General features: G+C 44.4%; 1 protein-coding gene across 1 annotated transcript in view; it reads right to left on the reverse strand.

Moving 5' to 3' along the window:
• LOC144504805 (potassium channel subfamily K member 2-like) overlaps nucleotides 1–23,569 on the reverse strand; it is a 168,275-nt gene that overhangs the window by 28,648 nt on the left and 116,058 nt on the right. The window contains exon 4 of the mRNA XM_078230550.1: nucleotides 19,089–19,249. Coding sequence (XP_078086676.1) covers nucleotides 19,089–19,249 — 161 coding nt within the window. The remainder of the gene's footprint in view (nucleotides 1–19,088; nucleotides 19,250–23,569) is intronic.

Below are 23,569 nucleotides of genomic sequence, written 5' to 3' on the forward strand. Positions count from 1 at the left end.
TCCTAACAGCACTGCGGATGTTCCTGCACCACATGGACTGAAGGCAGCTCACCCCCACCTCCTCAAGGGCAATGAATGCTGATGTTGCAGTGATGCCCACATCTCATGAGCAAATAAATAGAAAAACAAAATACGCTACTTTCCCATAATCGTCACCTCGTCCCAAAAATGATCTCCAAAACGTAACTGCTTTTCAGGTTGAAGCTTAAAGAAAACCTAAGGGTGGGATTTTCTGGCCGTGCTCACCCCCAAGGTCGGAAAATCCCACCCAAGGTCAACGGACCTTTGCCTGCTCCATGTCCTGCCTGCTATGATTCCCGTGGTGGGCGGGACGGGAAAATTCTGCCCAAAAATCTAGTAAAACATGGATCCAACAATTCAACAAGCTATGCTGGAGGAACCAGAGGAAAAGCAGTTCGGCACTTGACTTTGGGAAGTCATTCGATGGATGTGAAGTCTTCTGGCCCACCTTGTAAACTATGGTGTGCTTGAATCTCAGTGGAATTTTTGCTGACTAGCTGCTCCAAATCAAATCAAATATAAATAATTTATGATTTGAAAAGCATATGACTTGAATCAAGTGTGGGAGAAAAGGAAAATGAAAAGGCAGGAATGAAAGCGGAATTAAATATTTAAGTATAGATGGCTTATTGGCTCAATCAGTTGATCACTAGATTCCGACTGTCGGAGCTGATGCTTAAATTCCACCCTTGTCTTTTGAATGTAATCTCTCAATGGGTTACCACCTCTGGTCACCAAATGGATCACCGAAACTTTCCACCATAAGGGAGAAAAAGTTGGTGCGAGAATGCAGAAAGATTTGGAAATTTCCCATCCCACTCGCCGCGGGAATCGTAGCAGACGGGATAGAAAATTCAGCGGGCTATTTAAAGTTCCGTAGCCCTCGCGTGGAGATTTCCGGGCTTGGGCCACACGCGGCTGGAAAATCCTGCCCTATAGTGATGCAAGCAGGGATCCATGGAGCCATTAAATGATCAGACAGAGGAGATTTAAATGTTTTATTTCAATGAAACTGCTTTTAAAATTGATATTTGCTTGCAATATTATGCTGACGATCTCTAAATAATTAACTTGATTTACCATAGATTCAACTTTTAAACATAATTAAAGCCTTGTTGATCCTTTTGAGCTTAAATTACTGAAGAAATAAAACATAATCATCATGTTTTGCATGTAAAGAAGAATACATGAGTACCTTCAAACCTTCAACTTTGAATTTTGAACGTTGTTTGGAAACAGTCCTGGGATTCTGTTTCCTCTCAAATTTTCTTGCATGAAGACTGTGGTGGAAATGAGCAGTTTGATGGGGTGCACTTGAGGTGGATGAAGAAAGCTTTGAGAAGGGATTAGGACAGAAAAAAGCAAAGGAAAAGTAAGCTACATTACAAATCTTACATTCGTGTACATTTCTTGTCTGCGGCACTTGCCTTCTTGTTGCCATGTGTTTGCTATATATTTTGTCCAAAAATGTTCCATTATACAACCTCATGCCCAGATTTACAATGGAAAGCACCAATGTAAACTTTTCACCCTGACCGTACACTTGGGTATAGAAGGTTGCACAATCCAGCCACTGATTTCTGAAAGATTATTTCCAATTTCTTTTCCATACACTATTAGTATTTTAGTAACTAAATATTTCACAGCAATGTACCTGAATTTATCTATAACATTGTACTTTTACCTCCTAACCTATTTACTGAAAGGCGTGGATTTGTGTCAAAAGCTTGGTCTTGACATTTTTGCCCAGGGTTGTGAGACAAGATTAGGACTCGTGCAGTCTGAGCATATGCAGTGTACCCAATTGCCCAAGGCCTTTCAGTGCTGTTCAGTCAGCAACACTGAGAAATAATGTTACTTTCACTTTGACAATTTCTGCTCAGAGGTTTTTTTTTAAAATTACCTGAAGAAAAGCTGGAAGTTAAATGTCAGCTTTCTTGAGGTAAAATTCATATAATGTTGCTTTTTACAGAGATGTGTGTGTGAGAGAGGAAATGACAATGTTCTGATTAAACATCCGTTGTATCTTTTGTTTTATGTTCAACAGCCTTTAAAAAGTGAGGGAAAGAGGGCAGCATGGTGGCACAGTGGTTAGCACTGCTTCCTTACAGCACCAAGGACCTGGGTTCGATTCCCGACTTGGCTCACTGTCTGCGCGGAGTCTGCATGTTCTCCCTGTGTCAGTGTGGATTTCTTCCAGGTGTTCCGGTTTCCTCCTACAGTCTGAAAGACGTGCTGTTTAGATGCATTGGCCATACTAAATTCTCCCTCAGTGTACCTGACCAGTGTGGTGACTAAGGGATTTTCACAGTAACTTCATTGCAGTTTTAATGCAAGCTTACTTGTGGCACTAATAAATAAATAGAGAGAAAAAGAAATTGAAACAAGAGAAGAGTGACTAAGAGAGAAAATAAAGATTATTTTTCTCCATAGATTATTTCTCTGCCTCAAACAAAAATCACCAGTTACATTCTGAAGCTAACTTCTGAACTAACTAACTTCTGAAGTTCACTAATGTTCTTCAGGAAAGGAAATCTGCCTTCCTTACCCGGTCTGGCCTACATGTGACTCCAGATTCACAGCAATGTGGTTGGCTCTCAACTGCCCTTGGGCAACTAAGGATGGACAATAAATGCTGGTCAGCCCATGTCCCACGAATGAATTTTAAAAATGATTATTTCTACCTATATTTTGCTGAAAATGGTACGTGCTAATGGGTTCCACCCATGAGACAGAAGGGAGAATTTCAACTCATGGTCATTTTTTTTTGGTTAAAAACCTTCAAATTTTATGGTGGGTCTAAAACACACGAACCACAGCAGAATTCCACCGTACACACAATCAGCAACTTTTAGTCATCCAGGTCAGAAACAGGAAAGAAGAACAGGAACATTCCCAGGAACAGGAACACTCCTCCAGGGCCACCAAAAAATTGTGATCCCTTCCTCCAAACCACCCTGCCTCAGTTCAGACCTGACCAGCTCAGCAGAGAGGGCTAGTGAATTGCCCACTCTGCCCAACAAGAAAGCTGTCCAACTGGTGCCCACCACTGGCATGTGGTATTTATGCAACTCAAAGCTAAATTTGGTTTGTGTCTGCATGGAATGTCACCAAAAGCCAGCTCTCTACCGATTTTACGCATACTTTGGTTCGAAATTGAATATTTTTCACCACCTATGAGATGAGGGTGCGGTGGGCGGAAGGAGGTAGAGAGAAAATAAAACACAGAGACGCGGTTTCATTTCTCACTCTTGATTGTTTTCCCCGCAAGTTGAATATTGAAAGCAAACAAATCCTCTTAAGAAAATGAATAGGGAGGAATTTGAGGAGTAAGGAACAGCTGAGGGTTGAAGAGTCTCCATGCAGCCATTTGCCATCTGTCGTTGTTTTGGACAAGTGGGGTCAGGGGAGTGGACAAAGGATTAAAGATCTGGTGAGTAACAGCAGTGCAAGGGGAAAGGGAGAATACAAGGATGGAATGGGTAGTCCAATGGAGGCAAGATGGAACAGTGATGGGATTGAAGGTTTGGTGGGAAGGAGAATGGATAGTGGGAAGGTACAGAAATTCAGGATGTGGTGGGAGTGAGGAGATAGAGGGAAGCATGTGGGTGGGTGAGACGATAGCTGAGAAACAGGGCATGACAAAAAGAAGTACTTCAGGTAACCAGAGAACATTGAAACCTTGCTATGGAGGAAAGTAGGAAAGCCTCTTCCCACCAAGAAAACCATGGAGAATCCCAAGAACATCTGCAAAATGTTGGTAAAATTTCTCGTGTACATATTTGATGGCAATGAATATTCTTTCCAAATTCAAACCTTTCAAACAAATAGAACTATGCTGCATTGATTTGACTATCAGAAACAGATAAACACATGGCCAAAATTGAAGTAACTGTCAAAAATGAGGAACTTCATAGACTGAATACTTCAGGCTTATCTGAAGATGATCATAGAGACCCTAAGAAAATATGGACCACGCTTAAAAGACCAACCATGTGCAAAAATCAATATAAGGGAACAACGGTGGGATCTATGGCATAGTCAGCAAGCAAAAGAGTCAATCAGCCAATTTGTCAGTCATTGTAGAGTCAAAGACAGACTGAAACTTTTCTGAAACGGAGTTATCTGAAAGAATTGCAGAGGTGGTAACAGCGTTGACACCCATTGAAGCTTTTCTAAAAGATCTCCTGGAAAAAAATTAAAATACCTTGACATTGAAGCTTTACTGAAAAGCAAGTGTAAAGGTAAAGCTACCCTTGCAGGCTGCCACAGTATGAAAGCACTAGGTGCGGCTTCAACCATTGGCATAGTTGCCAAGGTGTCATGTGGAAGATGTAGGCTTCTTTCAACATCAAGAATCTGCCCAGAGTACCAGGATCACTGTACGGTTTGTGCTATTAAAGGGCATTGGGCATGTCAAAGTTACAAATTCGGTGTATTGGAGGTGTGACAAGAAGTCACGGGCAAACCACAACCAAGTAGAAAACATGTGCAATACAATGTCAGCAACAGACAATGTGCTAGGCATAGATAGAAGAGAATGGATACACAAAGTCACCGACAAAATGGACAGAATGAAATAAAATGATGGCCAAATTCTTATAAAGGAGAGTGAACAAGTGTTCCGCATTGTAAACATTATCAGGTCCATAAGTGCATTAACTGGAAGCATTTGCAACCATTAATACTGTGCCTAGCAAGATTGGAAAGCCTACACTGGGAGCCAAAATCAATACCCGGATAAGCACCAATATCCTTTCACTAAGGAGACTGAAGGGTATGTACCTCCTGCATTGGGAGGCAATGGTTCAACCAAGTACAGCTAAGTTAACTGCATTTAATAGATCAACAATTCGTAGCATTGGTACAACACCAAAATGCAGCTACAGTCAATCAGCGTGGTCCTCACAGATCTTTTATCTTGCTGATACACAAGATCCAGCTAGAATAAGTCTACCAGCATGCAGAGACCTGTTTCTATTCATGGGATCAACAAGAACAACTCCATTGAATCAGGCCTGAACTTAAAATCTAAATACCCAGACCGGTTCAATACAAGTGATAGTTTTAAAGGTGATGCTGTCTTGCACCTAAAGGAGGATGCAATTCTGTCAATAGACTCTCTGAGAAAATGCAGCATTGATATCCAAAATAATTTAAAATTCAAACTGGACAAAATGGAGCAGGACAATATTATCTGTAAAGTTACTCAGACATCTTGAACAGAGGCTGAATCCAACAAAGAATGCAGATGTTTCACTGGATCTGCAAATCGATTCACCGGGTATAAAAGTGGAAGATCTGGTGAGGCTTGGGCAACATGAACGCCAACAGTAGCAAGAGACATCCAAAGACCTGGTTTCCACTGAAAAAAATTAAAGCTTGTTGAGAGCCAGGATTATATGAAGTAATAACAACAAATGGAGTGACATTATGCAGAAACTGATGTCGACACAGGGAACAAGCCAATGGTGTAACACATCCTGTGGCAAACAGAACATATTTAATGGTGAGATCTGAACATAGCACTGCTGGGGTGCACCTGAAGGCTTGGGGCTCCGAAAGCTTGTGTGGCTTTTGCTACCAAATAAACCTGTTGGACTTTAACCTGGTGTTGTTAAACTTCTTACTGTCTTCACCGTCATCAGACAGGATATGATATCACATCACACGGTACAGACTTGGAATGTACTACTTGACCAAGCAAGAGGAATTAATAAGAGCTTTGAAGAAACATCGTATATACTATCGTAATCTTCAAATCAAAGAACTCACACATACCTCAGTGATTGGTGAGTTTGTGTTGGAGAATAGAAGGAAACACAACACCACCCACCATCTCATCTCTGACAGGGAAGAAGAAAAAGGAAAAAAATGAAAGGAGAGGAAAGAGGGAAAGAAGAGAGAGCGAAAGAGTGACAGAGTCAGAGATGAGAGAGAGAGAAAAATAGCAACATAAGGAAACAAAAACATTTCAGAGAGAGAAAAACAGAGAGAGAGAGACTATGACCTAGAAAGTCATTGACTGCACACCTAATTTACAGGCCTAAAGTAGCAGGAGGCATGTATAGGTGCCAGAAATGTATCATTCCATATTGATAAATGCTGCTACATAGGTGTCCAGTGCCCACATCTGAATAAGCACAATCTCCTTTGTATATGCAAAAAGGGAGTCTAACTGTTTCAGGCCCACTTTACAAAATTAATTTGTGATTGACTGCAGTATGCTCAGGTATTTTTCGGTCAAGTTAATGTTCTTAAAGAGACCACTGGAGGCTGCCTCCTGAAAGGTAAGTTGTAACTGTTTTACTTATAAATCTGCATATAGTGTTGTTTTTTCAAGGCATAAAATTTTGCTGTCTTTTTTAAACTTAAATTTCCTCACTAAACAAGATTGTCTTAGTTAAAACTATAAAGCTGATTACCCCATGTAGTATAAAGGTCTGGCACAGGGTTAATGTGGGACTGAGTACAGTCCTGTTCACACATTGATGTAAGAGGATAGATGACCCAGACCTAGGGTCAGTGTGGTGTTGAACAGAGACATGTTAAGACTTAGATGTGTAGATAGCTCCTTGCCTGTACTCTTTACAGTATACATACATATAGGCCAGAACTCTCTGCAAGTGAGGATGGAGGATTTGGCGCTCAGTCAAATCTCCGTTTACTGCCACAGGACCAGAGAATCTCGCTGGCATGAATGGCTGGCCATAGTTTCAAGTAGTTAACAAAGACTTGCTGTTAACATACAGAAGAACTCTTCAAGAGACGGTTCTGTAACCAACATCATTGCAACACCCCAAGTTCACACCATTGTTGATTTTTAATTATTAACCAATTTACCATCAGGATGCATTGCAGCATTTCACCAAGCCTCCTTTGACAGCAAATTCCATAGCCCTGACCTCTACCAACTAGAAGGGCAAGGGCAGTAGATGCAGGGCAACACCACCACTTAATACTTCCCCTCCAAGCCATATACCATCCTGACTTGGAACTATATCAACATTCCTTCACTGTCACTGGATCAAAATCCTGTCCCTGCAGCATATGGACTACAGCAATTCGAGAAGATGGCTCACCATCACCTTCTCAAGGGCAATTAGGGATGGGTAACAAATGCTGGTCCAGCTGATGATGCCCACATCCCATGAAAGAATGAAAAACAACTTGATTATTGCTATAATGAAAATGAAGATTACCAATATTAGAGAAAAAGATATATATGGGGCTAGAGGTTGCTTCACACAGTTGAGATGAAAGTGGGGAGCATGTAGATTTGCTGCTGCCATCTCAATTATCTGCTGTTGACATTAGGGCTAACCAGCTCATGTGCTGATAGTCCATGGTGAAGCTAGTCTTCTGATGTTAAAGGCAGTCTGTCCCTCTTAAAGGGAAATTGCACTAAATTACAGGAGGCTGTTGATGAATATTATTGTTGCAATTATGTACAAGGAAAATAAAATACTAGAGTGGAGAAAAGGCTCTGGTATTACAGGGATAGCACTGGAGGCCTTGGTGAAGGAAGTGGACAGAAGGAGAGACACCATGATTCCACAGGAGGAGGAGGGCAGTAGGACTTCAAGGACACCCTCAGAACAGATTAGGAGCAGCGGAAAGGAGGTCAATTTCCAGTGTCCGAATCCAAGGACCTGGCAGCAGTTATGTAAGAGGTTTAATGATCTCACACTAGGTGATCAGGTCAGTGATTTGCATCTTCTACACCACAACACCAACCTCTCTTTCCAGCATCCCACCCCAATCACTCACACTGGCCCAGGACTTTAAACTAAAATCCAGATATTTCACCTCACCCTCAAATACCTACCAATACTGACAGCCTCACATTCCCTTCCACTGCTTCCACATGCCTCCAGCTATTCAACTAAGGTAGGCACTTTATCCAAATATGGTCATTGACATTCTTCCCTTTCTGTCTTGTAGGACAAAGTGGAACACAAAAGATGGGAGGAGAGCAGAAAAGGTGGGAAACAGACATGACACAGAGCATTGCTAAGAACACTGGGGATAATGGAATTTGCTTGCCGTGTGTCCCTTCTCAACTCCCAGCACACTTTATCCTGTTGTCTAGCATGATGCGTAAGCTGCAGATACTGGCACCATGGGCCCTTTGCTGAGCGCATTAACAGGTCTGCTAGACAATGTCTTCTCATTGTTAGGGAGAGTGTGGAGTTCGGCACTAACATGGCACAGGGCATTGTGCAAAAGCTGGAGCCTATTCTGTACAACAAGGTAGCCAAACCCACTGGAAGATTTTGATAATTGTATTAATATTTTCAAATCTGTAACATATTTGAGATTTATTCCTTACCCATTTTTAAAGGTTTCAGTTTGAATTTCTGTTGGACGATTAACAGTCAAGGTAATTGGAAGGAATCACTTCCGAAGAAACAGAATTGTGTTACGACAAAATTCCTCTGAGTCTTGAGCTGAAGCAACTGTATGATGTCTTATTGGCCACAATACAACTGGGTGCTTTTTAAATCAGTTTGAAGGAAGGGCTAAAAGTAGTCCGAATGGAAATGACGCTATGTTTAAACAAACCATGTAGTGCTTGAATTGATCTGTACGAGAAGGAAACCTCTATGTTCTGATATTATGATGGGAAGTAGTTTTTACTGTTGATCTTAATAGCTTTAGTATGGGGATTGGGTTAAAATATATTGACAAGAGGACTTGACCTTCTTTATGGCTTCCCTGTACCTGGAAGAAATGTCCTTATGTTTATGGCGGCAAGTAAACTGAGGGGCCCAGGAGAACACTGTCTATATGGTTCTAGTTACAGAGGTGAAGTGACACAAGATCATTTGTATTTTATAGCCAATAGAAGAGGTGAATTTGGACTATCTCTGAAAAAGGAAGGAAGAATGAGAGACTGAGGGATAAAAGTTGACACCATGATTCCATGGCTTCTGTGATATGACTCTTCTGGACACAGTTCGACATAATTTCAAAGACAAAGAGACAGAGAGACATATCGGCTGTGCTGACAACACCAAAAGCTCCTGGGATCATGAGAGATTAGAAACTTCTATGTTTTCTTCATTGCTTCTTGTCAAGTATATGTAAAATCTTGCTTAGTAAATTCTACTTGATACATAAATACTAGTTATCCGAACCTTTGGTACTGAGGACCCGAGTATGCAAAATTAAGGGAGCGATTCTCCCCAAAAAATTCTAAGTGCTGAATTGACAAGAAAATGGTGTAAATCACGATTGTTTTTTCAGTGGGAATTCAGACTCGAATCTCACACACTCTGTGCAATGCAGAGGTCACAATTGTGAATATCATTCAAAGCTCGGAAGACGGGTCCTATTCACACCAGTCTCTGACAGTTCCGGAACTCTGCGCACGTGCAGTGGCCCCGCCCGATCTGTCAGACTCCTGTTGGCAGGTCAGTTTGATCGCTGGCCAGCCTGGGACCCCCGCAGTGCTGCCCCTCCAGTCCCCCACCGCCACGGCCCGATCGCGGTCCCCACAGCAATTCCCAGGCCAGTCCCGACTCCCCCTCCCCCCGTCCCAGAGTGCCCGATCTCCAGCACCCGCCCCTCTTAATTAGTGACGATCCCCCCAACCTGGCAGACACCCCCTCCACGGGAGGCAGACCCCCCTGGCAGACCACCCCCCTAGCCTGCCCCGATTGCTGGCCTCCCTCCAGCCCCAAATGATCCCAATGCAGAGTGGCAGTGGGACTCCCCACCCCCACCGACTGCCCCTAAGCCCCACCCACAATAGGCCCCACCCCTTGGCACTGTCCCATGCCCAATGGGCAGTGCCAAGGTGCCCCCTGGGCATGGGCACTTTGCCCCTTGGGCAGTGCCAGGGGGCACAGGCTGGCACTGCCAGGGTGCTCATGCCCGGGGGCACCACCCCCATGCCACCCGATCCACTGGGGGCCCCCCGATTGCCCCCCCTTCACTGCTGCGGGGTCTCCCGCTAGTTCCCCAAAAGTAGGGAGCTACTCTAAACCCCGCCAGAGTAAAATTGTACTGCCGGGGTTTCCGGACCTGATAATCACATTTAAGTAACATTAAAAATAGATTACAATGACTTACCTGGTCTTCCCACCAGTTTCCCGTGTGATCCCGACTGTGCCTGCTTTCTGGCGATGGGAGGCACCCATGTGTCGGGAACGCATGCGCGACTCCCACGAATTGGCACACGCACGCGTCTCCCAACCCGACCCACCAAAAGATTAGTGGATCAGAATGGGAGAATCGCCCCCTAAGAATTCGGACCTTAAGAGTGGGATGATCCGGCCTCGCTCGCCCCGAAACCGGAAAATCCCGCCCGAGGTCAATGGACCTTTCCATGGTCCACCCCTCACCTGCTCCGATTCCCGTGGCGGGCGGGATGACAAAATTCCGGCCTAAGAGTTGTTTTTAATTCGAAGGGTTTTTTACCTCAAGACTCTAAAGCTTACACCATGACTGCAGTTGCAGACCCAGTGTGATGCAATGTCTGTGGATTCCTACCTCCGCTTCCATTGCAGCACAAGCAGCAGTCATCCTGTGTCTCAGTGCTGCAGTGGAAGTTCAGACTGTGGTCATGAGATCCATGCCTGCGCTTGCAGGCACAGACTGCTGCTGCCGTGGCTGCAGATCAGAGGAGCTAAAAGCAGCTCGCAAGCTCTCCTGATGGCCAAGCAATCTGTGCTCCAAAAGACTGCTGACATTGCTGCCCCAGGGGAAGTTGCAGTGGCAGCGTGAAACACAAGTTTGCTGTCCTCTCTCAGGATGACAGTACTCCCGTCACTGCACTCCAACAGTGCTCTGGCTGTTGCTGCTCAGCCTGCCAGCCCAGACGGCTGCCAGCCTTGCCGAGGTCGTGCAGTCCATAGCCGGGCCCTCGAGGGCAGGAGCTGCTCAAGCGCATCGTGCAAAGCCATTTGCAGCCTCCCCAGTGAATGTCAGCAGCCTTCCCACATCCATTCTGCAGCCACTGATGTATCCCTAAGCAGGAGCACTGGCACAGGCAAAAGCACTCACAAAACAGGCAATGCACAAGCATGAATAATTCATTTCTGTTGCGTAAGTCGATGTGTTTTGGGATAAAGATGTTATGATAAGATTATTGTTGATGGATTTTATTGCCAATTTTAGCCAAGGGGACACTGTTGAAGCGTTCCAGATAGAACGAAACGTAGAGAATCGTTAGTCCATCCTGGTAAAGTGAAGTTCTCTTATGGGAAGTGGAATCTGAGCAGCCGCCCTCAGACAGTGTGTCTGGAGTGAAAAGGGGCCCAGATGTAAACTCCCTGTCTCCTCCTCCATGTCCGCCTGAGGTGGCCGCTGGATTCCTGCCAGTAATGGTTGCAGCTTCATAATGGTGATGTTGAGGAGGATACAGCAAACCACCACAAACTTGGAAACATGCTCTGGTGTATACTGCGGGGGGGGTGGGGGGGGGGGGTCTACTCCTGCCCAAACAGCCCAGGCACTAGAAGCATTGCTTTTGCACATTGATGGGCTGCTCCATTATGTTTCTACATCTGATGTCCTCACTTAGTCCAGTGGTAGCAGGAATAGGGGGATTTTCACCTATATCCAAGTAGCCACCCTCTGATTTGTCTTGAATGCGCAAAGGTGGCAGGAATGGTTGACTACCTCAGGGTGAAGGCACCTTAGCTGCTGAGAGGATAATGGGCATTGACCATTGATTTAATCCGTGCGTGGTCGGCGGCATGGTGGCACAGTGGTTAGCACGGCTGCTTCACACGTCAGGGACCCAGGTTCCATTCCAACCTCGGGTGACTGTCGGTGTGGAGTTTGCACATTATCCCCGTGTCTGCGTGGGTTTCCTCCAGGTGCTCCGGTTTCCTCCCCCAGTCCAAAGATATGCAAGTTAGGTGGATTGGCCATGGTAAATGCTTACGGGGATAGGACGGAGGTGACAGCCTGGGTGGGATGCTCTTTCGGAGGGTCGGTGCAGACTTGATGGGCCGAATGGCCCCTTTCTGCACTGTAGGGATTCTCTGGTTCTATTCTGTGGTCAGACACAACTGCATACTGATGGAATGGCAGTCCTTGTGACTCCTGTATCTCTCCTATTGAAATCGGGTCCCTGCAGAACCACAGTCAATGATGCCCTGCGCCATCTGGAATCCCACTAATCTCGGCAAATCCATGTGCCCTCTCATCCTGCTTCTCCATGCTCAGAGAGACTGCAATGTAATTGTCTCTTTTCACAGAAATGGCTCCTGTCACCTCCCGGATGCTGTGATGGATGGCATACTGGGATGCGTTGGATAAATTATACGATGGAATGATCTGGCCATGTTGAAGTTGCATGTGATTGTTGCCTTTATGACCACTGGCAATGCCATCCTCACCCTAGTGTGAGGTTCCAAATCCAGCGATGGTGGGCAGTTCAGTGGCAGCCTCCTTGTTAACAAATTGCCTCCTGGACTGGATGGACTACACCCCAGGGTTCTAAAAGAGATAGCTGAGGAAATTGTGGAGGCATCGGTGGTGATCTTTCAGCAATCACTGGAGGCAGGGAGGGTCCCAGGGGACTAGAAAGTAGCTAATGTAACATCTCTGTTTAAGAAGGGAGGGAGGCAGCAGACAGGAAATTATAGGCCGGTTAGCCTGACTTCGGTCATTGGCAAGATTTTAGAGTCCATTATTAAAGCTGAGATTGCAGAGTACTTGGACTGAGGACTGAGTCAGCACGCTTTGTCAAGGGGATTTGTCTGACAAATCTGTTAGAGTTCTTTGAAGAGGTGACAAGGAAGTTAAATAAAGGAGAACCAGTGGATGTGATTTATTTGGATTTCCAAAAGGCCTTTGACAAAAGGCCGCATAGGAGACTGTTAAATAAGTTAAGAGTCCATGGTGTTAAGGGTAAGATCCTGGTATGCATAGAGGATTGGCTGACTGGCAGAAGGCAGAGAGTGGGGATAAAGGGGTCTTTTTCAGGATGGCAGCCAGTGACTAGTGGTGTGCCTCAGGGGTCAGTGCTGGGGCCACAACTTTTCACAATATACATTAACGATTTGGAAGAAGGAACTGAAGGCACTGTGGCTAAGTTTGCAGATGATACAAAAATATGTAGAGGGACAGGTAGTATTGAGGAAGCAGGGGGCTGCAGAAGGACTTGGACAGGTTAAGAGAGTGGGCAAAGAAGTGGCAGATGGAATACAATGTGAAAAAGTGTGAAGCTTTGCACTTTGGGAGGAGGAATGGAGGCATAGACTATTTTCTAAATGGGAAATGCTGAGGAAATCAAAAACACAAAGGGACTTGGGAGTCCTTGTTCAAGATTTTCTTAAAGTTAACGTGTAGGTTCAGTCAGCAGTTAGGAAGGTAAATGCAATGTTAGCATTCATGTCATGAGGGCTAGAATACAAGAACAGGGATGTACTTCTGACGCTGTATACGGCTCCATTTGGAGTATCGTGAGCCGTTTTGGGTCCCGTATCTAAGGAAGGATGGACTGGCCTTGGAAAGGGACCGGCCCCTGAGGCACACCACTAGTCACTGGCTGCCATCCTGAAAAAGACCCCTTTATCCCCACTCTCTGCCTTCTGCCAGTCAGCCAATCCTCTATGCATACCAGGATCTTAGTCTTAACACCATGGACTCTTAACTTATTTAACAGTCTCCTATGCGGCCTCTTGTCAAAGGCCTTTTGGAAATCCAAATAAATCACATCCACTGGTTCTCCTTTATCTAACTTCCTTGTCACCTCTTCAAAGAACTCTAACAGATCCCTGGAATGAAGAGCTTGTCATATGAGGAATGGTTGAGGACTCTGGGTCTGTACTCGTTAGAGTTTAGAAGGATGAGGGGGGATCTTATAGAAACTTACAGGATACTGCGAGGCCTGGATAAAGTGGATGTGGAGAGGATGTTTCCACTAGTAGGAAAACTAGAACCAGAGGGCACAACCTCAGGCTAAAGGGACGATCCTTTAAAACAGAGATGAGGAGGAATTTCTTCAGCCAGAGAGCGGTGAATCTGTGGAACTCTTTGCCGCAAGAGGCTGTGGAGGCCAGGTCATTGAGTGTCTATAAGACAGAGATGGATGGGTTCTTAATTAATAAGGGAATTAGGAGTTATGGGGAAAAGACAGGAGAATGGGGATGAGAAAAATATCAGCCATGATTGAATGGCAGAGCAGACTCGATGGGCCGAGTGGCCTAATTCTGCTCCTATGTCTTGTGGTCTTATGGCCTCAGGTATTGCACAAGAGTGAGATGGAGACTCAGGAAGTGTTCAGTATAAACCCACGGTGGGGGTTTTTGCAGAGCTCTTCCTCTCTGTGGCTTCTGCTCCATTTCTCAGTTTTGTTGCAGACCCGGGGGCATTGCAAGAACACCCCCATTCCTCTCATAGACTTGGGTGGTCCAGGCTTATCCTTCCCTTAATGGATGCATCAGTTCACCATAAGACCTCCGGAAACAAATCACAGTACTGCTACTTATTGCAGCAGTAAGTCAACAGCAGCTCACCTGCAAGTTGGAAGCTGGTCCCTTTAAGTAGCTGTGATTGGAGGGTTCTTCATGCAGCTGAACACTTGTGCTCTATCCATGGCATACCCACACGAACAGCCTGCCCAGCATGAGGCACCATGTGCCAGAAGTAACTGGCAGTCCTGTCTGTGCCAGTTTGTGGCTTCTAGGGTTTGGATTTACCAGCCCCGCCCACCACCAGGATTACCCAGTCCTGCCAAAAGTCAATGGACGTTTGGTTGGCCACCAAATCTCCCTTGGTGAGTTCTGTCACAACAGGATTGGAAAACCCCGGCCTAGTCTTCCATAATGCCGACACCAGTCATGCTACAGTGCTCAATCTCAATCTCCTTCTTTCTTGTGTGAGCAAAACCAATTTCTGCTGTGCATACACCTCTTCCCCTTCTCTGTATACAGTCATCACCATCAAAGAAACACCACTGCATGTGCACTTGCCATGACTACTCTCACTTCTTTCTGCACAACGAAGCCAAGGCTTCCAAGCAAAATTTATTAACACCATCTACATGTTGCCTTTCTCTTCTCAAAATTCTCACAAAATACACCTTCATAAATGGGACAGGCAGAGTCCAAACAGGCACATTCACCTTGACTATTTCATCCTATTGTTTTGATGGAATGGCAGTCCTTGTGACTCCTGTATCTCCCCTATTGAAATCAGGTCCCCGCAGAACCACAGTCAATGGCTCCCTGTGCCACCTGGAATCCCACTAATCTTGGCAAATCCATGTGCCCTCTCACCCTGCTTCTCCATGCTCAGAGAAAAGCCGCCAATAACAGATTGCAGAGAAATACAACTAGAGACAGTCTTGCTGCAATAGTGAATACTGACCTACCCGAGGATTGTGCCTCACGGTTCCAGGGAGGAATTTCCCATTTTTAATGCAGATTGTCGCAGCAAGTGGGAAAAGCAAATGGCAACTTCCTCCGCCGTATTGTTAGGGTAATTGGAAAAAAAACTTCAAGGGTTGGGTCCCATGACAGAGCCCACCCCACCAGCAATTTCATTTCTTGAAGATTGGGACACCATTTTTAAAGACTTCCCCAGTCCTCCCTTCCCCCTCCCCAGACACAACACCCCTTCCCAACACACCCTCTCCCCTCACCTACACAACATCCCCTTCTGCACTGCCCCACGACAGCATCAAGGGGTAGTGCCAGGGTGCTGCCCGGGCATGACCCTCTCTCCCCTTGAGTGATGTACTCACCTGAGCTCCTCCAGTGGGTCTGCCCGGCACGTGCATGCCATGGGAGACCAGTCATGATTCACGTTGGCACACCTTCACACCAAAATGAATGGATAATGTAATTAGGGGTTGAATTGTGAGGTGTAGAGGCCTGATAATTAGGTGTAAATTTGTTGAAATGGTGTTCCTGATGTTGAATGTCAGGACTCCCGTTACAAGAAAGGTGGTCTGGGGGGTTGGGGGGGGCGGGGGGGGGGGGGGGGGGGGGGGTGGACAATCACTTTTACGATAGTGTGAAACGCTACTTGCATATCTTGGGGGATTTTCTGCTCCCGACACCGACCCCACTCGACGAAAACAGGGACTGGAAAACCCTTCCTCAAATATGGAGACTTTAAAACAGGAGCTGGGGATATAAAGCAGGATCCATGGCTGCAGCTGTGAGTTTGTATTACATTCCTTCCTTTTGCAAGTTCCGTCATACTTTGTCTCCAAACCTCTGATAACCAATGTGCCATACAAGAATTCGACATTCGAATCATGTTTAACAACAGCAGTAGCATTTTATGAACTCCTTAGCTGTGTGACCAGTAGCTACATTGGGGTCTTCTCAAGATCACATGATCAGCACCTCCCTGGGCTAGGGATGGATTTGACTCAGAGAAGCATCAGCACAGAACCCTCCACACGGTGGGATACAGATGAAGCAGCTTGAAGGAAGTACGCTGGGCTTTCATAGAACCAAAGTGGTCACCAATCCACAGAAGCAGGAACCACGTGTCGAGAATGTTACATCATATCCTCCACCAGTTGTTGATGCCAAACATCCATAGTATTGACATTTAGCTTTTAAATAAAAAATGGTTTTAGGGTCTGACCAATCATTGTTAGCTTTGGGACGAACTGGCCATATCTTCCAGTACATGGCAAAAAAATGTAGCAGTCTTCTGGCTACAGATGTAGGGTTGTCAGGAAACACTTGGAAAGTATAAGTTCAGCTTTGCAATTAGGAAAAGTTTCAGAGCCTTCAGCAGCGCAAACCCATCACAACAGAGATTCTTTTGACAGCAGTGACAGTTGCTATACAGGCCTTGGGCAGTAATATCACCGCATTATTGCAATGAGATCTGGGTAGCCAGGAACAATGAAGTGGACGCTAGCCTGCCAATAAGTGGTGTTTCAGTCTTTCCAAGTGGCCATACTTTCACAGCAGCTCAAAAACAGCCAGAGGCAGACAGGCTCCACAAGCAGATGTGTAGTGGCCTCAAATCCATGCTGACAAAGTCAAGAGATACCTTGATAGTATAAGCCTCTCAGTAACACTTAGCCGATGCTGGGTCCTTGGCATTGGGACAGCAACTGGGAAGATGGACTAGATTACTTAAGGAAGCATAACATGCATTCATCAATAGCTGACCATGCGCCACAAAACTCATCTCCCAGAGTACTCTGAGATAAATGCCATCTATCTTTCAAATATGATTGCTGGGCCCCTTTAGCCTATCCAGCACTCCCATCTCATTTGTATTGAAGCCATTAATTATATTTGGGTTGTCTCTACTCAGGGAGGGCAAGTTTGCTCATGTCTTGTATGCATTAGAAGGATTAGTCATTTGGAATATTGTCCATCTTCTGTTGCAGCCCTGTTAGCATGTTTAATGGTTCTCACCTCTTTTTTGACTGCCTTCTTCCTTAAGATGCTGAAATAATTTTATACACTTTGTTTTCACATCTGCATATATGGTTTATTTCCAAATTTGTCTTTGCCATTCTGAACACTATTGTAACAGATTTCTACATGTTCCTGTAGTGATCCCAAAGAACACTTTCACCTTTCTCACTGTAGAATTTATTCTCTTTTTTATTTCACTTCTAATTAATTTGTTAATTCATCTGATGGTGTGCATAAAACACATACTTCTGTATACAATATGCAAGCAAAATGTACAATTATACAAATAAAATTCTGAAGATGTTTTTTAACCATTCATACTTCTACCATATTTCAGTGTTAAAGAGCATTGCAATCTTAAAATGCCCATGTCTATTTTAATAGCATTGTTAAAAAGTCAATGAAATTCAGATTGTCGTTATTTTAATAAAGTATTATTCTGCAACATTGGCTGAGTCATAGAAAGAAGTTTAACAACACCAGGTTAAAGTTTTAACCTGGTGTTGTTAAACTTCTTACTGTGTTTACCCCAGTCCAACGCCGGCATCTCCACATCATGAGTCATAGAAGACAGAGGGTAGCAGTGGAAGGGTGTGTTTCTGAATGGAGGGCAGTGACTAGTGGCGTTTCTCAGGGATCAGTGCTGGGACCTTTGCTGTTTGTAATATATATAAATGATCTGGAGCAAAATGTAACTGGTTTGATTAGTAAGTTTGCAGGCATCACAAAGGTTGGTGGAATTGTGGATAGTGATGAGGACCGTCAGGGAATACAGCAGGATATAGATCGGTTGGAGACTTGGGCGGAGAGACGGCAGATGAAGTTTAATCTGAACAAATGTGAGGTAATGCATTTTGTGAGGTCTCATACAGATGGGAAATATACAGTAAATGGCAGAACCCTTAAGAGCATTGATAGGCAGGGGGATCTGGGTGTACAGGGAGGCATATGACATGTTTGCCTTCATCGGCCGGGGCACTGTTTTTAAAAATTTGCAAGTCATGTTGCACTTTATAGAACCTTAGTTAGGCCGCACTTGAAATATAGTGTTCAATTCTGGTCGCCACACTACCAGAAGGATGTGGAGGCTTTGGAGAGGGTACAGAGAAGATTTACCAGGATGTTGCCTGGTACGGAGGGCATTAGCTATGAGGAGAGGTTGGAGAACTTGGTTTGTTCTCACTGGAATGATGGAGGTTGAGAGGCAATCTGATAGAAGTCTACAAGATTATGAGGGGCATGAACAGAGTGGATAGTCAGAAGCTTGTTCCCATGGTGGAAGAGTCAATTACTAGGGCGCATTGGTTTAAGGTGCGAGGGACAAGGTTTAAAGGAGATGTATGAGGCAAGTTTTTTTACACAGATGGTGGTTGGTGCCTGGAACTTGCTGCCGGAGGAGGTAGTGGAAGCAGATATAATAGTGACTTTTAAGAGGCGCCTTGACAAATACATGAATAGGATGGGAATAGACGGATATGGTCCCCAGAAGGGTAGGGGGTTTTAGTTCCGTCCGGCCGCATGCAGACTTGGAGGGCCGAAGGACCTGTCCCTGTGTTCTTTATTACAGATATTAAACCTACATGGGTTTTAAATATCACCTGGACAATTTAGCTCTTAAATGTTAGGATTCTAACATTTTAAATAGATATTCTAACATTTTAAGTCACAGTTTTGCATTGATTTATTATGAAATATATTTATGCAACTTACAAGGAATACATCTTCCACTTTAGAGATTCCTTTTCCAAATATGGTTCCCAGCTGGTCACCAACACCAGCAAGTAAAAAGCCAAAGAGTGGAATTCCTAACAAGGCATAGATAATGCAGAATACTTTTCCACCCACAGTCGTTGGAGAAATTTTTCCAAAACCTAGGAAAAAATAAGAGCAAACTGAATTAGACGTAAGTTTTCAAAGCTTCTTACAGTTGCAATAAGTCTTAGAATGGATTTAAGGATTGAAGTGCAGCAAATTGTACCTCAGAAGACAAACAAGAAAATATGCAAAATACTTACATAGGAGAAACACAATTTATATTTCAACAAATGAATATTTTGTTTCTTCGAAACATGATTGTTACAGGAGCAAACGCAGGAACACAGAAACTAAGAGCTGTAGGCCATTCAACCCCAAGTCTTCTTCACCATTCAACTAGACTATGCCTGACTTGCTACCTCAACACCACCTCCCTCCTATCCCCATATCCCCTTATATATATTTAATATCTATAAATCTATTGTTCTTTGTCTTGAACATACTCAATGACTGAGCATCCACAGCCCGGGTAGAGATTTCCAAAAATTCACCACCCTCATTCCTTCTCATCTCAGTCCTAGATAGACTGTCTCTTATTCTGAGACGTTGTCCTAGTTCACAACTCGCCCAGCTAAGGGAAACAACTTTCCTATATTGAGCCCTGTACGAATTTTATATGTTTCAATGAGATCATCTCTCATTCTTCTAAACTCTAGAGAATATAGGCCCAGTTTCCTCAATCTCTCCTCATAGGACAATTCCATCATCCCAAGGTTTTTTGGTGAACCTTCACTGCACTCCCTCAATGTCAAGTCAACCCCTCCTTAAGTAACGTGACAAAACTGTACACAATACTCCAAGTGCGTCTTATACAATTGCAGCAAAACATCTTTACTCCTATACTCAAATTCTCTTGCAATAAAGGCCAACATACCATTTGCCTTCCTAATTGTTTGTGATTGTACCTGCATGTTCGCTTTCAGTGACTCATGAACAAGGACACCCAGAACCCTTTGGACATCAACACTTCCCAATCGCTTACTCTTTAAGAAATACTCTGCATTTCTATTTTTCCGGCCAAAGTGGATAACTTTACATTTTTCCCATTATATTCAATCCGCCATGTTCTTGCCTTCTCTCTTAGCCTGTCTTAAATCCCTTGAAGCCTCTTTGCATTCCTGCTCATAACTCGCATTCCTGTCTGGTTTTGTGTTGTCAGAAAACTTGGGAATATGACATTTGGTCGCCACAACTAAATCATTGACAGCTTGGCCCCAACCACTGATCCTTGTACCCCACTAGTCACAACCTGCCAACCTGAGAATGACCCATTTATTCCGGCTCTGTTTTCTGTCCATTAACCAATTCTCAATCCATTCTCGTATATTACCCCAATCCCACATTCACAGGTTGAAAACAATAGTGTGATTATACGTCATTTATCAGTCAACTATGTTGAATTCTCAATGATGGATTTTTCTCATTCAACTTCTTTCTTTTGCTGTTTTTGTTTGTTGCTATTTTTCACTTCTCCTGCCCTCTTTTTAGCATGAAATGATACATATACCAGGAGACTTCTAATTGCTCTTCCATGTGAAATTCTTCACATGAGCCTAAACAGAGTGTCAACAGGATATTCATCACTGGATGGCATCTCAGCAAAGCCCAATTATTGTCTTCACTGAGACCCATGTAAACACACTTTCCAACTGGGGATATTAGATGATGACCAGAAAACTGTTCCCTAAATGATTTATCTTTATAGCATGAACTTATTATATTGTTACTATCACTGGCCCAGCTGAAAATAGTTCATTTAGCATGAATGAGGAATTAAGTACGGTGGCACAGTGGTTAGCATTGCTGCCTCACAGCACCAGGGACCTGAGTTCATTTCCTGCCTCAGGTGACTGTGTGGAGTTTGCACTTTTTCCCCGTGTCTGCATGAGTTTCTTCCACAGTCCAAAGATGTGCGGGTTAGGATGATTGGCCATACAAAATTGCCCCATAGTGATAGGGGGATTAGCAGGGTAAATATGTGGGGTTACGGGGATAGGGATTGTTCCCGGTGCAGGCTCAATGGGCCAAAAGGCCTCCTTCTGCACTGTAAGGATTCTGTAGCTGGAATTTTACTGCCTCACCCGTCCGAGGGTCGTAAGATCCCACCCAAGGCCAATGGAGAATGTTGTCCTACGAGCCTTGCCTGCCCCAGTTCTGGGGCAAGGTGGTAAAATTCCAGCCTATGATTATATGAAATCAGGAATTATAGCCTGCATGACTTTGCACATACTACATGATGCATTTATCTATTTTCTTTTATTCTTTCATGGGATGTCTTGGCAAGACCAACATTTATTACCCATCTCTAATTGCCCCTGAACTGAATAGCTTGCTAGGCTATTTGAGAAGGCAGTTAAGAGTCAACCACATTGCTGTGAATCTGGAATTACATATAGGCCAGACCGGGTAAGGATGGCAGATTTCCTTCAATAAAGGACATTATTGAACCAGATATGTTTTTACAACAATCAATGATAATTTCATGGTCACCTTCACTGAAACTAGCTTTCAATTCCAGGCTTTATTAATTGAATTTAAATTCCCCCAGCTGCCATGGTGGGATTTGAACCCATGTCCCCAGAGCATTAGCCACACCACATTCTCTCTCTCGTGCACACTATCACACAGTTTTGTGGATCCCATTCTCTTTATTTTAGTTTTGTCCAGCTAGGATTAGCAGTCATTACTGACTGAGTTTTTCAGCCATGAACGATCGGAGGCTAGAAAGAATAATTGAGTCAAAGGAGGGAGGAAGGTAAAAAGGATGAGGTGAAAGTGGGGGTGTAAAGGGTGGAAGAGTGAATAAGATGGGGTGAGAAGAAGAGAGATGGAAGAAGGGAGGAAGGATACTGAGTTGAAGGCTTTCTTTCAAATAAACACTGGTGAATGAGATTTTGCACCCACAAAACATTAGACTGTGAGGTAGAAAGCATCTAGACAAATATTGCAATGGTACTATCTGAAAAATGTTACTTGGTGGGCCATTTAAGGGCTGATGCAGTTTTTAAAGTTTTATTTATTAGTGTCACAAGTAGGCTTACATTAACACTGCAATGTAGTTACTGTGAAAATCCCCTCGTTGCCACACTCCGACGTTCGGGTTCAGGTACACTGAGGGAGAATTTAACATGGCCAATGAACCTAACCAGCACATCTTTCGGACTGTGGGGGGAAACCAGAGCACCCGGAGGAAACCCATGCAGATACGGAGGGACCGTGTAGACTCTGCACAGACAGTGACCCAAGCTAAGAATTGAACCCGTGTCCCTGGTGCTGTGAGGGCAGCAATGCTAACCACTGTGCCACAGACCATCAGACCACGGTCATTAGGCTGAAGATCAACAATCCCATCAGGGAAGCTATGCTGTAGTTGACAGACAGTGGTTAGGAGGAGAGTTGGCCCCAGAACCAGAACATGCAGCAAAGCTATTAAAAGTGTTGGAGGACAACATTGAGAGGAAATTTGGCCGGTCACAATGTTTAGCTGGCTTTTGAGCAATCAGGTCAGGGTTCAGGAAGATTGTCAGGCCGAATAGTGGACGATGTATTAAGTAAAGTGCATGGAGATTTACACAGAGGCATTAATGCAATGTCCAGTGCTGGCAGGGCTACAGGGAGAAATATGGAGCAGTCACCGGGGAGAGCTGAAGTGTGGCAAATGCCGCTGCAGAGGTACGCTGATGTTCTTGAGGATCAGATTTGAGACAGTCATGAGGAAAATGTGACAGGGTTTTCAGAGTAATCAGGGTCAAGCTGTGAACACAGGGGTGATTTGGGTTGTATATGTGCAAGGCCATGACTCAGCTCTGCCAATCAATAAAATACAGTAAGTGTGGAGTTCATAAGTTAATTTAGTGGGTTGGGTGTATAGCAAAGCCAGGGACAAAGTAATATTCACTCACCTTTACCAGGTTATCTATCATGCTGCAACAAGTGTTTTGCTCCAGTCCCATCCAGTGGCAAAAATTAGGAATTACAGGAAAATTTCAAATTAAACAGCAACAACTCCTGCAAATTAATTCCTTCTCTTATTTTCCACACAAGAACCGTACAGGTTCATGCTGTTTAATTTCCTGTGTTTGTGTTCGCCTACCACTCATTCTGTTCCTTTTTAAATGCTGTTCATCTGTGATACCCTCCAATTCTGATAGTGTGTCTTTTCCTGAAATGTCACCTTGCCTGTCCTCACCACTGATATTAAGTGGCATATTGGCTGGAATTTTACCGGCCCACCTGCCACGGGAATCGGAGCGGACGAGGGGCAGACCATGGAAAGGTCCGTTGACCTCAGGCGGGATTTTACGGTTTCGGGAGGAGCAAGGCCATGAAATCCCGCCCATTGACTTCAATGGAAGTTAAAATCAGAAGAGATGTGT

Source organism: Mustelus asterias, chromosome 15 (assembly GCF_964213995.1).
Source record: "Mustelus asterias chromosome 15, sMusAst1.hap1.1, whole genome shotgun sequence".
NCBI lineage: Eukaryota > Metazoa > Chordata > Chondrichthyes > Carcharhiniformes > Triakidae > Mustelus > Mustelus asterias.